At 39.2% G+C, this 18,050-nt stretch overlaps 1 protein-coding gene across 6 annotated transcripts in view; it reads right to left on the bottom strand.

Moving 5' to 3' along the window:
• tjp2 (tight junction protein 2) overlaps positions 1-18,050 on the bottom strand; it is a 95,501-nt gene that overhangs the window by 38,518 nt on the left and 38,933 nt on the right. The window contains exon 1 of one of the 6 annotated variants that reach the window (XM_062971970.1): positions 17,819-18,029. The exons of 4 other annotated variants lie outside the window; for them this stretch is intronic. In XM_062971970.1, the coding sequence (XP_062828040.1) occupies positions 17,819-17,875 (57 nt within the window). In that variant the 5' untranslated portion in view covers positions 17,876-18,029. Of the gene's footprint in view, positions 1-2,212; positions 2,650-17,818; positions 18,030-18,050 lie in introns of those variants that run through there. One more of the 6 variants, XM_062971973.1, reaches the window with a different exon arrangement.

Below are 18,050 nucleotides of genomic sequence, written 5' to 3'. Positions count from 1 at the left end.
TCTAATCACTCTGTGCTTACTATTTTTCTGAATGAGTTTGAAAAAACAGTACTTTTAGATGACAATGAGAAGCTAATTTTCCTTCTGCCCTCCAGTTCTAGATTCTTTACTCATTCATTTTTGTAATAGAATCTCAATGTCGCTTCAGTTTCAGTTTTTTGTACATTAAAAGAAACTATACCAAAAAAGCAGTGTGAACAAAATTGTTAATTTATGACACAGAGATAAACCCTTTAATTGGGTGTTGAATCACTTGCTACTAGATATATCTGCAGCTACTATGAATTTAGAGTAAAGCCAGCAGCCATTGTAAATTAAATTGATTTGTTGCAGCTGTAACCAAGTTGCTTGGTGTTGAAACAGCAGCTGGTCCATAAAACCAATGGCCCACTAGAGGGTGGTATTCAGCAATTGTTGAAGATCTTTTGCCCAAGACAGGGAAATTAGTGCCTAGTACACTGGGGTGCGGTCAGACTCCAATTCTCTCTCTTTCATACACACAGGAAATTAAGTCTACGCTGAAACTCAGGAACTCCTTTGGCTCATCCATTTTTCTTGCGTGGAATAGCTTTTCCTGGACTCACAACATTCTGTATAAAGGGGACAATAGCCCGAATGCTAGTGAACATTATATAAAGTATTTTTAGAAGCCATTTCTCAAGCTTAAGTCATTACAATGCCAGAAGTAAAAGCACAACCAAACCTAAAACATAGCATTCACAGTAGCTGGGATACAAATTTGGCTGAAGGCTATAAGGAAAACATAAAGGTCTATACTAGGTCCCTAAACACCTGCCCAGAAAAACACGTGTCAATAAAAAAGGAGATTCACCAATCTGGGGAAACAAAGGTGAAAAATGATGGGCCCTGATGAGGTGATGAAAACGACAATAAATAACTATTTACAATCTGCATTTTCCAAAAAATGGGACTTCAAGGGTGGATCGACATTGCAGAATGAATGCCATTTGTGACACCACTTTAACTGCCATAACTCAATGCTATGGGATTCTGGTGTATGCTATCTGGTGAGGAACCAGCACTCTTTGGCAGAAAAAGCTAAAAACCTTGTAAAACAACAACTCCCAGGACTCCACAGCATTGAGCCATGGCCAGGCATGTAGCTGGGGGGGGGGGGGGGGGCTTGAGGGGCTTCAGCCCCCCCCCCCCAAATTCTCAGGGTGGTCCGTGAGAAGGCCTTACATTTATTACTTAAACTGTTACGTTTATTCATATCATGATCTGATCACCATGCTCAATATATCCCATATGCATGGGGGTATTGGGATAATGATACCAAAGTTTTGCTAGGGTAGATCCTCTCTCACTCATACTCAGCCCCCCCCCCCCCCCAAATCAAAATCCTAGCTACGGGCCTGGGGCAGTTACTATTATCGAACTGCATTAATCCTGAAGTGCAGATTTGCTTTAAGTGGCTTACAAATTAAAATGTGTGCGATATAACTAAAACACACAAACATTAAAATAGAAATAAACTATTAATTATATTAAAAGTCACAAAGAGTCGGAAACGACTATGCGACTGAGAGAAAGAGAGAGATATTAAAAGTATTTAAAACATAAAACTAAAATAATAAAGCAGTTTAAAACAGTACAATTAGAACAAAGCCTCTTCTTTATTATCCTTCAGTTCTAAAAGCCTGTCTCTAGGCAGGATTGTTAAGTGTGAATGCGGTCCCTCAAACACTTGTTTAGAGACAAATTAAATCAGACACGTTTCTGAGTAGATATACAAAGGATGAATGCTGTATGTTACATAAAAATCACAGAACTTACAATGCTAATACATCTTCCCTTAAATAATGAAGTTATGGGAAGGAGATATCCTCCCTCAAAAAAAAAGTAAGTTACATTGGTTATAAGAAGCAGCTGGATTATCACCACAGGATGACATTTGGGGGTGGGCCAAGGGTCTTCTAACAAAGCACTGGAGTACTGATTGATTGTCTTATTTTATACTCGTTTTTCTCCCAGCATGAGATCCAAAGTGGTAGCCACCAAAATGAAACTAACTACATACTTAAATTTTAAAAAGGGAATCCCATATAAGCCGAGGCACCTAAAATGTCAGCATCATTTAAATACAAATGCCAGTCTATTCCTATCTGCCCCTGGACAAAGATCACTTGCAATTTAATTCTTACTTGTAGAACAATGTATGCCACACAGTATGGCAAAAATAGATACTTACTTATAAATATTTATGCTTTAACACAGCTTCAGATGCAACTTCTCTTTATAAATCCAGTCCAGGAGAAACCCACTTGTGTCCTGCTTGCCTCTCATCATCCAGCATCCTTCACTATACTGGTAAGGGCTGATGGGAGTTGCAATCCAAACAGCTGCAAGATCAACAGCAGCTGCATATAGCTCTGTTTTTCTTGTAATCTTGAGTGCATTTATAAACCAGGGTATGACGTATGGGTCAATTGTCCTTTTTCTTTGCCTAAAACCAGCCTACTGTTCTTGCATGATATTACTGGAAAACGTCCACACTCCTCTAACGTTCAAAATAAATAGTAACATAAAATCTTAAATGGCAGTAACAAACAAATTGACCATTATTACAAACTAATTGGACACTAATTATTTCCATCTGTGTTATCATCCCTTTGAAATGCTGGAGCCTTCAGTCACTTTCCTTCTCTTTGCAATCCTTCCCCAGCTGTATACACAGGAAAACTATTCTGCGTAGTGGGATCTAATTCATAGACATTACTCCAGGAAATTTCTCCTGCATAGTTTTTAACATCTTTGCCCAATGAAGAAGCTAGCGAAGCTTCAAAAACTTGCATAATGTGTTTTATGCTTCGGAGCTGGATCAATAAAGGCATGGCTGATTGTGAATTTTGGATTTTGTTGTACTGAGACATGTTTGTCTCAGAGGCAGCTTCAGATAAGTCCCTTCAGAGAATATTACGTCTGGCCATGTTTGTTTTACAATTGCAGCGATCTTTAAAAAGTGGGGCAAGTATTACATATGTCAAGCTTGGTCTATAGTTTGGAAATAAAATGATGTCTCCTTGTTCTGTCATAATTTAAGCTTCTAATCCTCAGATACTGTATTATTCCTACAAACTATTGACTTCCACAAACCTGGCACAGCTTTTCCTACTATGGTAACTTTTAGATTTGCTATAATGATCTCAGATAATCAGCTTTCTTTTTCTGCAAGAGTTATGTTTCTGTCATCCCTCAACAAATGTTGTCACCATCAGATTTAGCTAATCTACATAATTCTTGCTTGGCTTGATAACATTCTTAATTACAGCAAGCCTTACATTCCCTGGATTTTCTTCTAACAGGGTTCTTTAGAACTGACTTCATGAATCTTTAAGGACTGGAATAATCTTCTTTCCCAAGGAGTCTTCCTTCCTTCATCAAATGACTGCTCCATAGATCATTTATAGTCTTCATATATTGACCACAGTGGTTGTCAACCTTTGGTCCTCCAGGTGTTTTGGACTTCAGTTCCCACAATTCCTAACACTTGGTAAACTGACTGGGATTGCTGGGAGTTCAAGTCCAAAACACCTGGAGGACCAAAGGTTGGGGACCACTGATCTACTAGATATGTATAGATGTCTACGTATCTATGAAAAGTCAAATGGTGTAATACGGAAACAGAAGTTTTTAAGAAAATAAAGGTTTTTGAGAAGATAATTTACACATAAGTATTCACTCTACCTTATGCCCTATACATATTTATGATTATACTGATGTAAAGAAAACATAGGTATCCTGTTTATATAATGTCCTCACAGGGTACTCACTTTTATAATGACATAAATTATAACAAATACACACTGTTATAAGTCACACAAGAACATATATAAACACCTGTTTAATCAATAATAGATGATATAAAGTCCGTATATATTCATTATACTGATGCAAGTGGTATTCAAGAGTTCAACAAAAGTGATAACGGTGGTATCTTGTAGTTCAAGAAGTCCCACAATGTGAGACAGAATCCTGCTGGTACAACACTACCATCAATATGTTGAGAATGGGAGTAGGGAATTATTTGGTGATTATTAAACAAATCACCTAAATATTAGGAAAAACATCTTGACAGTAAAAGTTGTTCAACAGTGGAGCATTCAACAGTATAATCATAAACAGAGGTTTGGTGGCCAACTCTCAGGAGTGTTTCAGCTATGCTTTTCTATATGGAAAATGATAGCATTGGGTGGTCCTTGCGTTTTCTGCCAACTTTATGGTTTTGTGAGTTGTAAAAGTAGAACTGTACACAATGGCATGTGCACATGCACACATTAATGGACAAAAGTATCGTGCTGCTTTGGTGTTTTAACTTGCACTGTTTTAATAACTTTTCAATCTTTCAACTGAATTTTGTTTTTTTAATATGATATTTGAAGCATTTTAATATTTAATTCTATGTGAATGTTATCTTTTTGTATGTCTTTAACTGAATTGTTCTTTTAAACTGTAAGCTACCACGAGTACTAATTTTAATAAGAAAGACAAAATCTTGACACATATACATGCTCTGTGAGATAGAGGAATGTGATCCTTGGAAACCCCCTGGTCTTTTGCCACTGTAGACCTTGAAATTATAATTTAATCATTATGCTCAATAAAAATTGCATTATGCTGCTTATCAGCTTGTCACGGGATTACTTAGGAGAGGCTCATTTGAAAGAGGAGCTGAGGATAGATAATTCTCTGCTCCGTGACCACCAAAACATGTACAGTTTATCTTTTTTCTTCGCAATCTCTTATACTGACCTAAGGAATGGTACAATAGCCACAGTGTCCTCAGCTGGTCTGATAAAACAACATGCTTCAGAATAGTCCAAGATATGGGCTAGGCAGGCAGCAATTCTCAGCACTGACAATGCCACTAACCAGGTTCTTCATAATGACACAAACCAAACATATTAGTCTTGAAACGTAGAATGATTCCTTTTAGTAATATGCAAAACAAGGAATTCCAGTTGCAAAAATGTAATATTAACTTTGTTTTAAATTAATAAACATACATAGACATAGGATTGCTGCAAGTTTTTCAGGCTGTATGGCCATGATCCAGAAGCATTCTCTCCTGATGTTTCACCCACATCTATGAGGTTATGAGGTATGTTGGAAACTGGGCAAGGAAGGTGTTAGCTGTCCCTGATTTCATGTCTGGTTTCATGTCTGTCAGAACAGGAAATAAAGAACAACACTCTGACAACAGAGAAATTCCAGACCTAAAACAATCAGGGACAGCTAACACTTCCCAACAAAGGATTCTCCCAGGCAGGAAGAAGCCAGGCCTTGAAGCCACAGGGCCATTACATGCTAATTAAGGTGATTAATTACAACATTCACACCTGCCTCCAACAGACAAAGTTCCTTCTCCCACCCTGGACCTTCCACAGATATATAAACCTTCCTTGCCCAGTTTCCAACATACCTCACAACTCTGAAGATGCCTATCATAGATGTGGGTGAAATGTCAGGAGTGAATGCTTCTGGATCATGTCCATACAGCCCAAAAAACTCACAGCAACCCAGTGATTCTGGCCATGAAAGCCTTCAACAATACATACACAGACATAGTTTTTGGTTGATGGATGCCTACCTGCCCTTTAAAAGATGGGAACTTCCTGGGAAATAATACCATAGAATCCTCCTGTAGATCAGCAGGACCCCCATACCTGCAGAACCCATACTTGCAATCTCTCTACAAATCTATCAAGGTCCTGGAGGAGTCTATGGTATGCTTTCCCAGGAAGTTACCATAAAGGTTTATTGGAGGACCAACTAATTACTAGAGAATATACTTTTCTAGAGATCTCCAGGTTCTCTAAAACAACTCTATGGAACTGAATTTAAGCCAATTAAATGGTGTTTGGTTTATATCTCTGCTTTCAGGTAATCGAAGTCCAGCTGGAAACATACCGTATTCCCTGTGGATATAGGAGTCTCACTATATTTCAGTATATACTCCACCTAGAACACCAATTCCTCCATTTGGAATGCCCCCCCCCCCCAAAAATGATATGTATTACTACAATTTCCTTCATCATCTCTGATTAGTGTTTATGAAGGTTGACTTTAAGGCAATTATAGTCTAAAACACTGGCTCGCAACTTGTAGTTTTTGAGACGTTTTGGACTTGAGTAGGTGCCTGATCCAACAGATTCAAATTACCGTATATACTCGAGTATAAACTGACCCGAATATAAGCCAAGGCACCTAATTTTACCACAAAAAAACTGGGAAAACTTATTGGCTTGAGTATAAAACAAGGGTGGGAAATGAAGCAACTTCTGGTAAATATCAAAAATAAAAAGTAGATACATTAATTGAGGCATCAGTATGTTAAATGTTTTTGAATATTTACATAAAACTACAATTTAAGATAATAATAACATTTTAATAAGCTAAGACTGTCCAACTCTGATTACTTATATACTTGAGTATAAGACAACCCGAATATAAGCCGGTAAGCACCCTCACTCAAGTATAAGCCAAGGGGGGATTTTCAGCCACAAAAAGGCTTATACTTGAGTATATATGGTACAAGCAAAGACATTCCACCTAAATGTTCAAAAGAATTTATTTATTGCAGAAACTATTGCAGTAAGAGACTGCCTTGATCAGATAGACTCTTTGAAGATCTCTACACGAAGACTAGATAGACATATTTCAGGGTTGCTGTAGTTGTATATTTGTAGTTATATATTTCTGAGTTGATGACAATTCTACAGCAGGGTTTGGTATAATGTAGCCTTACATTGGTTAAGGGAATTACTCCAGATGTTTCCAAACTAAAATTCTTGTTACAGCATTGCCCACAATGAGCATTGGAAGCTGTAGCTCAGCAACACTAAGGAGCTGAACTTTGTCCATGTCTGGCCTACAAATATCAACCTGTCAGGTAAGAAGTGAGCATGATAAAGCAACACACACACACATGCTTATTACTCATTAATGGTATATCAAATACAGAACAGACTCAACATTAAACTGTTTACATATCTATGTAGTAATAATGTTAGCTATAAAGTGAAGTGTAATTACAACATAATTTTGCGGATGTGGACCATTAAAATAATTTGCATTTCTCTACTGAAATCCTTGGAAGGTGGTAAGGACTCCAGTACAGCAGTGTTTCCCAAAGTCTGGTCTTCCAGGTATTTTGAATGTCAGATCCCAGAATCCTGGCTCATTGGCCAAGTCAGCTAAGTGTTCTGGGAAGTGAAATCCAAAACAACAGGAGGACTAGAGTTTAGGAATCACTGCAGAAGAGTATACAGTTTTAACAGAAGACAGCACAGGTCTAAATACATCTTACAGTCACAGTTCTATATTTGTGTACACACTGCCTAGAAGAGTTCATGAAATCACCATTTAACACCTGTGTACTTTGTGATTATTATGGTTTCACTCTCTAATCTCTGCTACTAGAACAATCCAATAGAAACTTTTTCCATGCTTCGTAACAATTACAACTAGTGATGGTTTGTCACAACACAATGCCAACAGGAATTAGCATTACACTCCATATTATACAAGGCCAAGAGTATTATACAGCCTGAACTTTCCATATATTTCTTCTGTAGTTCTATACTATTCAATTCTTTTAAAATTCTAGGACCATGGATAATCTGAGTTGTTTTTAAAGATTCACTGCTGGGATATAATCCAATCAAGTCAGTATTACTATGTAACCAGTTCAACACAATAACAGAATTGTGAAGTTTTTATTTGCTCCTCAATACCACCCTATGCTTTGTCATTTATTTCTACATTTAAATAGCTCTGTATCTTTTGGCCTAGATTTATCAATACAATTTTAATTCACCACAAATGTATTATGTCACTTGTATACATAACAGCTCTTTGCATAACAAAATTACATTTTTCTCACGTTTCCCTCTTCCTGAAAGAAATTATCCTAGCTAAGTCTTGCTCAACATATAAATGTGCATGTGTGCTGTCGAGTTGTCTGTCAACATATGGGGCCCCATGAAGTTCACAGGATTTTCTTAGACAAGGAAAACTCAGAAGTTATTTTTACCAGTTCCTTCTTCTTAAATACAGCTTTTGTTTTTGTTGTTGTGTGCTCCTTCAAGGCGTTTCTGAACTATGCCGACCTTAAGATGAATCTATCACTGCGTTTTCTTGGCAGCTTCCCATCCAATTACTAACCAGGGCTGGCCCTGCTTAGCTTCCAAGGTCAGATGGGGTTTGGTGTCTTTAGGGTGTTTAGGCTTATTACACTTATCTGTAAACTGTATCACCATAACTCAAGTTTCCAAAGGAGTTGTCTTCAAAGTACGTGTGATCCTAGCTTCCATGCATATACTTTGACACCACCCTGCTCTACTTAAAATGATGTTATAAACTGTATTAAGTCATTTAACTCATTGGTGAGTTAGGACAGTCACCACAAGGAACCTCTTTGCTTAATTCTGAGGATTTTTCAGACACTGACCTCTTTGTCTATTGAATAATCCATTGTAAACTGTTTGCACTGTAATTGTTAGGTCTGGGCAAGAGAATGCAAGAACTGAGCAGGGGAGGGATAGAAACCCACAGACATAGGGTAACTTGTTTGATACATTTGCAAAAGCCTTTATTTAAAAAAAAAACTGGAACTGCTTCGTTTCATTAGTCAGGAAACAAAGCCACTATTGATATCCTCCAAGGCCCCATTTAACTGCTTCTTTCTTTTCTTCTGCACTTATCGCCTCTTTGGCTTTATTGTGGTAACAACCCAGGAAAGCAAAGTGTCCATATGAATCTCTCAGACCTTGCCCTACTTCTTCTGTAACAGAAGTTTCTGCCTGCATCAAACACCAGCTCCTTGGTAACTCATTTCAATATTTTTCTTTGCAGTCTCTTTTCAACTGGCAAGCTACAGCCCTTTAAAACTAGCTGCCATAATTTTTAATCCCAAAACTGTTTCAGGCTGGAAACTGTGTGTATAATCCTCATATGTTGCTTTTAACATTGTGCTAAGGAAGGAAAGTGTTTATTTTACACTTTTGACTTGAAGTAGGCACTTGTTTAAACCATGATTTAAACATTTAATACCCTATATTATATTTACCATATAACACACCATTTCCAACCTTTTCCTCATATTGCTACATGTAGCTTAAGGCCAAGCAATACATACATTCAGATTTCTTCACTTATTTTACTATATACAACAAGATCACATAAACTGTCTCCTGAGAAAAAGAAAAAGCACTGAAAATCCCACTTGTTGCTCCAAGTTCATTTTCAGCTAACAGTGTGTCAGGTGTAAAAACAAACCAAATGGCACTAGAACTGTGACACTTCCTCTCCCTGTCCACAAAAGAAAAAATGGCTTAGGATATAGGAAATGAGTTATTACTGTGTGCGTGTTTCAACAGATAGGAGCCATGATTTCAAATGCTGCTTTCTGCCAAGTGCCCTCCCTGTCTTTTTCTCTCTTTTTAGCACGATGAGAACAATAGAACACAGAGAAATTCTTGTTAGGAAAGCAAAAGGGAGAAGAGCAATTAGAAGCGGAATTTGGTTCTTGCATGAATATTTTGCCACCCCTTTTCTAGCACACTGCATCAAAGGATGTTTTCCAGCCTCAATAGACGCTGCTTGGCCAGTTCTCACAGTAGGGAGCCCTCCTTTATATCTGGAAGCAGAGAGCACTGTATTGACCATGGGGGCCGCAGCTCAATATGAGTAACTATACATGAATTACATACAACTTAACATTCTTTTATGATTACAAAAGAAAAGAATCAAGAGTTCAAAAGAAGGTGCAAAGCACTGAGTATTTGGCTTCCCTTCACAAAATGAAAAGAATGCATTCATTTCTGCCTCTATACAAACCACAGAAAAGTTTATTAAGGATTTGTCCTTTCTAAAGAAATGAACAAGCAATTCCTCCTCAAAACTCCTCCAGCGATCAAAAAACATGGGACATCTTGGGTCCCATATAAGAGGAAATGAGATATAGTTATCTACAATTTTAAAGAGGGCTCTACAGCTTTCCTATTGAAAAGCAGAATATTGCTTTCCCCTAAAGCAGGACTTTAATAAAAAGTGGTACAAAGGATGAAGCAAAACTCCAGTCTCATTTTAAAAAAGCTTGGAAATTTCTTCAGTTTCTGGAATATAGGTCTCTAAATACCTTTCATTCCCCACCCCGAACCCCAATATTTTGCTGGACACCTCACCCACAAAACAGCAGTGTGCCCCAATATGACTTTGTTGTATTTATCTACTGGACTGGAAGCAAGGACCTTGAGGAAGAAGACTACTACTACTTTTTCATACACTACTTTAGCCCCTGGTGGTGCAGCAGATTAAATTGCTGAGCTGCGGAACTTGCTGACCAAAAGGTCTGCAGTTTGAATCCAGGGAGCAGAGTGAGCTCCCACTGTTAGCCCCAGCTTCTGCCAACCTAGCAATTTGAAAACATGCAAATGTGAGTAGATCAATATGTACTGCTCCATCGGGAAGGTAACAGCGCTCCATGCAGTCATGCCAGTCACATGATCTTGGAGGTGTCTATGGACAATGCTGGCTCTTCAGCTTAGAAATGGAGATGAGCACCAACCCCCAGAGTTGGACACAACTAGACTTAATCTCAGGGGAAAACCTTTACCTTACCTTCCAGCCATCTACAACTCTGAACACAATTGATCTCAAATTATTCCAAAGCTTAAACAGACTTGGTCCTAGACGATACTTTAATGGAAGATTATCAGGAAACATAATAGATATTCAGAAAGTCATTGGAAAGAATCTTGCCTGAATGTTTGGAAAGCCACTGCTCTCCAAAATGGGGTCAAACAGACTCATGATCTGACTATGTATAAAACAGTTGCTATGTTCTTTGCTGTGGACCATCACACTCAGAACACACCACACACATATAATTTCTGAAAGTCAACTAGGATACTTGAATGGAGAATCACTAGAAAATTCTAGAGATAAATCAGTAAAGGAATCCATCTTGCTCGAAAACCTGGAGAGCTTGTGCCCCTAGATTTGACAATGCTCGGGTAAATTAGTCTAAGGCTACAAGCACATTACTCCCAATATATTGGCTAAACCTCAGAATAAGTGCTGCCTGGTATTCTCACTATTCCCACTTTCAGCTTCCTCCAAGAGCTCATAATGTCTGATGTCCATTCACACTACAGAACTACCCTGTTTCCCCGAAAATAAGACATCCCCGAAAAATAAGACCTAGTAGAAGTTTTGCTGAATTGCTATATAGAAGGCCTCCCTTGAAAGTAAGACCTAGCAAAGCTTTTGTTTGGAAACATGCCCAGTGCCTGCCAAACAGAACACCAGAGCATGCAGGATCGGTAAATGTACATACCAGTTGTACATGGAAAGAATGGTAGTAACAAGAAATTCTTGATAGGATTCACAGTTTGTCTGGTTATGCTGGTTTGTGATGACAACTACTGTACAGTATATAATAAATGTTCATTTTTTAGTTCAACAATAAATGTGAATTCTTCTTCATGGAAAAATAAGACATCCCCTGAAAATAAGACTTAGCACATCTTTGGAAGCAAAAATTAATATAAGACACTGTCTTATTTTCGGGGAAACACGGTATTAATGGCCTTGCTCCACTTTAACTCCCACTTTTCTGCCCTATGGAATCATGGGGTTTATAGTTTAAGGAAATACAGGGTGTTTGAAAAGGAACTCCCTAGTTTTAATGTGTTTTAACTTAAAACTAGGGAGTTCTTTTTCAAACACCCTGTATATTTTGAACTCTCAGCCAGAAGACATTTAGTGCCTTACCAAACTACAGATCCCAGGATTCCATAGGATAGAGCCATGGTAGCTAAAGTGGAATAACATGTTAACAATGCTGTGAGCAGACAGTGGATCTCAGCTTGCTGCTCAAGAGAAAAACACAAAACATGTGTTGTATCTGCCACCTTTAATCAGTGCTTGGGAAAATTACTTTACTGGACAATCGCCAGAATCCCTCATCCAGACTAACCAGTTTATTATCATAGAAGGCCTTTAGGTCCAAATTGCACTACTGTGTAGAATTGCTGCCACTTCTCTTGGTGTTTAGCTTCAGAGTGCCAAACAAAAAAAAATTTTTTTAGAAAACTGGAAGGGATAATAGTTCCGCAAAACAGCTCCCTTAAAAGAATACACTCTCCCCCCCCCCCTCTCACACACATGTATTTCCTAATTGCATTCCTTGCATATCAAACAAGGCAAATAACCATGCACAAGCAATAAGATAAGGGCATTAGCCTCAGGAAAAAAAGAACAAGTCACAATTTGAGCACAAAAGAAGAAGTCCTTTGGGAAAGCAAGCCACCAAATATTATGTTCATCACTGTCATCTAAGAAATGCCTAGAAACAGTGCAGCAGCAAATGGCCTATCTTATCCCCAAGACTATAACCCATGAAAAGCTAAAACATTTCCATAATTCCCTAAGCTTCAGCACTCTTCAGGGAATAGCCATGTACAGAGGCAATGGATTCAGAAAAGTAAACTACATTATTTAAACTACACATAAATAATAGATAATCTCATCATTTCCAACAGCTATTATGTAGAAGGCATTAGCAAAGAGCTTCCAACATCTATTAAGATTACTATACAATACTAAAATGAAAGAAGCTACAACATGGGAAGCCCGGCTGATTTAAATGAAGGTGAAAATATTTGTATTTTTAATTGACCACATATAACACAGCAAACAAATGAACAAATACAGTAGGCTGACTGTTGTGTTGAGAAAGAATGCAATGGTGTCATGCACGTTTGGCCTTGTTATTTGGTACTACTGTGTCTGTCTGGTACTACTGTGCCTGCTTGGTGCTATTGTTTTATGCCAGTCTTCCCCAACCTAGTGACCTCATTTTGTTTTTGACTTCAGATCCCATCATGGCCAGCAGTCATGGAAGGTGCAGTCCAAAACATCTGGAGGGCAGCAGGTATCGGAAGCCTGCAATAAAAAACTCCGCTGCAGGCTGTCCTAAAATATTTCTAACACATTATTGCATCTTGCTAAAGGATGCACCAGGAATTTTTGAACACGCAAAGTAAGCAATTACAACACGTCATATAATATGTTTAGGCTATGTGTACTACTGTTGCAATCTTGCCCAATCTTCAAGCTGTGTACTACTTCTATCTGGGCCAACATATTTTTTAATATAGATTTTGCTAACTTTCGCATATTATAAAATAACAGCTCATCTCCTAGTCCTTAATAAGAAGTGTATACTTTGGCTACAGACCACCATCTACTTCGGCTGCACTTTCTATTAAGTTAGTTCAATAGGTACTTAAAAGATACTCCCCCACCAACTGATGATTAACCCATGAGAACATTAAAATATTATCTTTAAAGCACTAATCTCTGTTTGCACAGAGATGCAAAATTACAAGGAGCCTGGAGAATTATCTGGACAAGAATCACAGGTGTTTCTGGATGGCCATGGGTCAGGCTAGTTGATTGCTGTCATTTTTGTTACCCATTTTTGTATATCATAGTAATTGTTACTTCACATATGTTAAAATACCATCTGAATTATAAAGCACTCTTTTTGAAATTTTAAAGCACTTTGTTGCTGTGAGTTTTCCAGCCTGTATGGCCATGTTCCAAACTATTCTCTCCTGACGTTTCACCTACATCTATGGCAGGCATCCCCAGAGGTTGTGAGGTCTGTTGGAAACTAAGCAAGTCAGGTTTATATATCTGTGGAAAGTCCAGGGTGGGAGAAAGAACTGTGCCAGAAATGTAGGCGAAATGTCAGAGGAGATAATGCTTCTGGAACATGGCCATACAGTCCAGAAAACTCACAGCAACCCAGTGATTTCGGTCAAGAAAGCCTTTGACAGCAGATAAAACACTTTTTTCAGAATTATACTGAAGAACCATAACTGAAGCTGCTATATAGAACTTCCTAATAAACAACACCTGTTACAAGAAGATGATAAAATTTATATAAAAGCGGCAAAGAAACTAGCCAATTTCATATGGGTGTGCTTGTGTTCCTTTAGGAAAGAAAGCATGTATTTGGTCAGATGGACCTTTCATTATACAATTGGGATTTCCCTCCTCAGTTCAATCCCTACAACCACCTGCATCCCCTTCTCCAAATCTATACCTTAAGAGTTCCTTAACTCAGGTGCAGATGGAGGAACTACAACCTGAGAGTGATGCTCCAGTAATGTCTATTCTGCTGACAAAAAGGCACCCCTTCATACAACTCATAGGTCTGATTACAGGCAAGATAATCTTTCACTGTCAAAAGAAATCCTGCCCTGTATAACAAAGGAATCTAAAATGCAAAGTATTAGAAATCAGTCAAACTTGAGTGGGAATTAAATCAAATAAAATGGACAACAATGAAGCGGCATTATGCCACACAATATCCAGCAGCCTTTCTAACTACTTTGAGAACATGGAGTTCCATGTTTGACAAAGAATGGTATCTACTTGCATCAATTAGAGACAGATTCATGAATCAGAGAGTTGGAAGAGATCCCAAGAGCCATCCAGTCAGTCCAACGCAGGAACACACCATCAAAGCATTCCCAACAGATATCCAACTAGTCTCTGTTTAAAAACCTCCAGAGGAAGAGACTCCACCACAATCTGATGCAGCAGCTTCCATTTCCAAACAGCTCGGCAGTGGAATAAGTGTTACTCTCAATAGGAAGACAGAGACATGCACGTGCATGGCAAACAGATTGTAGGCACTGAGACCAACCTAACCAAAAAATGTAGTGTGTGATATTTCTACTCAAACATTCAGGGAAGTTACAGTGTTTGTTTATAGATCAATTGAACCACCTTAATGGGAGAGCAAATACAGGTACCCTTGTCCTAAAAAAATGCAAATTGTATAGTACTATCATTCTACCTGTGCTAAGGATACTGAAGGCATCTCAAGGACTCTAGGGAAACAAAACTCTGCCTCAAGCTCATGTAAACATTTCTCCTCCTCCAGCAAGTGTCAACACAATCTACTCAGATATGATGGCAGATAAACACCTGGGCTGAAATGCTTTCTCAGCACTTACGCTCACTGTGCTTCTCTCCCAACCCAACACAGATAACCCCATGAGTGCCATCTTGATGTCTTCTAGTGAAGACTAAAAACAAATGCCATAGGTACATAATAGCCACCAGAAACGGTATTTGAGCTGCTTATAACTTCTAAACTGGATTCTGACATTCCACTTCTGACACATCGAGTTTTCAACACCTCTTTGGCGTCTTCGCTGTTGGTTATCAGAGGGAAAGTGTACTTCATTATATTCAGAAAGCCATAATATTACAAGTCTACTAGCTGCATCAGAAACTTTTGCTTTATCTACAATCTACATTTTGTAGAATTTGTGCAGTTTGACACTAACTGGGGTGCCCCTACACTGCAGAATTAACAGTGTTTAACCATCATGGCTCAGTGCTATGGAATTGTGTAGCTTTACAAGTTCTTTAACGTTCGCTACCAGAGTGCCCTGCCAAACTACAACTCCTATAATTCCATGGTAAAGTGGTCTTTAACTGCATTAGTGCTACAGTGTACACAAGGCACGGGCAAACTTCGGCCCTCCCTCCAGGTGTTTTGGAATTCAACTCCCACAATTCCTAACAGCCTACCGGCTGTTGTCGAAGCCTTTCATGGCTGGAATCACTGGGCTGCTGTGAATTTTCCTGGCTATATGGCCATGTTCCAGAAGCATTCTCTCCTGACGTTTCACCCACATCTATAGCATGCATCCTCAGAGTTTGTGAGGTATGTTGGAAACTAGTCAAGTGGGGTTTATATATCTGTGGAAGGTCCAGGATGGGAGAAAGAACTCTTCTCTGTTGGAGGCAAATGTGAATGCTGCAATTAATCACCTTTAATAGCACTGAAAAGCCTTGCAGTATCAACTCCTGGCTGATTCTTGCCTGAGGAAATCCTTTGTTGGGAGGTGGCCCTGATTGTTTCAAGGCTGGAATTTGTCTGTTTTTCTGAGTGTTATTAATTTACAGTTCTGATTTTAGAATTTTTTAATACTGGTAGCCAGATTTTGTTCATTTTCATGGTTTCCTCCTTTCTGTTGAAATTGTCCACATGCTTGTGGATTTCAATGGCTTCTCTCAGGTGTGGACAAGTCTCCACAGGGATCACCCAACACAGCATTGGCCAAACACGAATCAAGGAACATGAAAGGCACTGCACACTAACTCAGCCATGGAAGTCAGCCATAGCAGAGCACTGATGAACCAATCTGGACACAGCATATTATTTGAGAACACAGAAATGCAGGATCACTCTAACAACCACCATGCCAGACTACACAGAGAAGTCACTGAAATCCACAAGCATGTGGACATTTTTAACAGAATGGAGGAAACCATGAAAATGAACAAAATCCGGCTACCAATATTTTAAAAACTCTAAAATCAGGACAGTAAATAAAGAATGAGAGTCTGAAAACAGGGGAATTCCAGAAAGGAAGCAATCTAGGCCAGCTAACACATCCAAGAGAGGATTCCCCAGGCAGGAATTAGCCAGGCCTTGAAGCTGCAAGGCTTTTCAATGTTAATCGAGGTGATTAATTGCAACATTTACAACTAGATGAAATCTTTGATATGGACAGACTAACCTTCTTATTGAAGGAAAGTAGTGGCAAACCACTAAAAAGAAGAGATTGGAAGACATATGAAGAATATAGAAAGATGGCAAAGGACTAAATACAGTAAAAAGGTGTCCCCTAGGAGTGAATATAAAGAGACCAGAAATACAAGAAAAGAGGATTTATATATAAGATGAAAATGCAAAGAATGGAAGACCGAAAACTACTCCTTATCCCCCCTTTTCCCCTTTTTTCTGTTTTGTTTATTCTTTTAAGCTATACCTTTTACCCCTACCCCAGTTTACCCTATTCCCAGTTTTTCTTTCCCACACTTGTGAATGCCTTTCTGATTGTATTTTTTTAAAATCATGTATTCTACTTGCAAAAATTCTGAATAAAATTATTTTTTTAAATGCTAATTGCAAAATTCACACTTGTCTCCAACAGACAAGAATTCTTTCTCCCACCCTGAACTTTCCACAGATACATAAACCCCACTTGACTAGTTTCCAACAGACTTCACAACCTCTGAGGATGCCTGCCATAGATGTAGGCAAAATGTCAGGAGAGAATGCTTCTGGATCATGGGCCATGAAGGCCGGAAAGTTCACAGCAACCCAGCCTACAGACTGTTAGGAATTGTGGCAGTTGAAGTGCAAAACACCTGAAGGGAGGGCTGAAGTTTGCAAGGGGGGGGGGGGTGTTAGGGGTTCAACCCCCCTTGAAATTTTCCAGGTTTTTTAAACCTGGTTTACTCATGAATTTTAACGAGTTAACCAAATCCCCATGAGTGCCCACTTAAGTATATCTGTCTTGCGTGTCCACTGAAGTTTATCGATGGAGCCCAATTTCTAAATTATTTTGCGTTATGGAACTTACCCTTCATGATTGGCTAAAAAAAAATGTCAAACCCCCCCCCCCCCCACCCCGTAATAGTTTTTTGGCTTTGGCCCTGCTTGGTGTAGACCCGTGGTTCTCAACCTGTGGGTTCCCAAGTGTTTTGGCCTACAACTCCCAGAAATCCCAGCCAGTTTACCAGCTGTTAGGATTTCTGGGAGTTGAAGACCAAAACATCTGGGGACCCACAGGTTGGGAACCAGTGGTGTAGAGGCAGCGTGACACCTCCGCTCTGTGGTCTGCTGGAGGGAGGAGGGAAGGGAGAAGGACTTGAGGAGGGAAAGGCACCCATTAGTAACCCCCGGGCTACTCACCCCGAACCAAGGCGAGCCCATGGCTCGCAGGGAGCGCTCGCCTCCTCGCACCGGCATCTCGCAGGGCTGCCCAAAGTCTCTCAATCTCCACAAACTTTTTCGGGCTAAAGGCAGCTCAGGCGCGCCTTCCCTCCCCGCAAGCCAGGAAGCGTCCCGCCTCCTTGTTTCGGGCTCTCCAAACTTCCCGCAGAGCCAGTTCCCGGCATCCCTCCCCCTTCCTCCCCAAACCGGT

Source organism: Anolis carolinensis, chromosome 2 (assembly GCF_035594765.1).
Source record: "Anolis carolinensis isolate JA03-04 chromosome 2, rAnoCar3.1.pri, whole genome shotgun sequence".
Lineage (NCBI taxonomy): Eukaryota > Metazoa > Chordata > Lepidosauria > Squamata > Dactyloidae > Anolis > Anolis carolinensis.
This window is presented reverse-complemented; position numbering and strand designations above follow the sequence as displayed.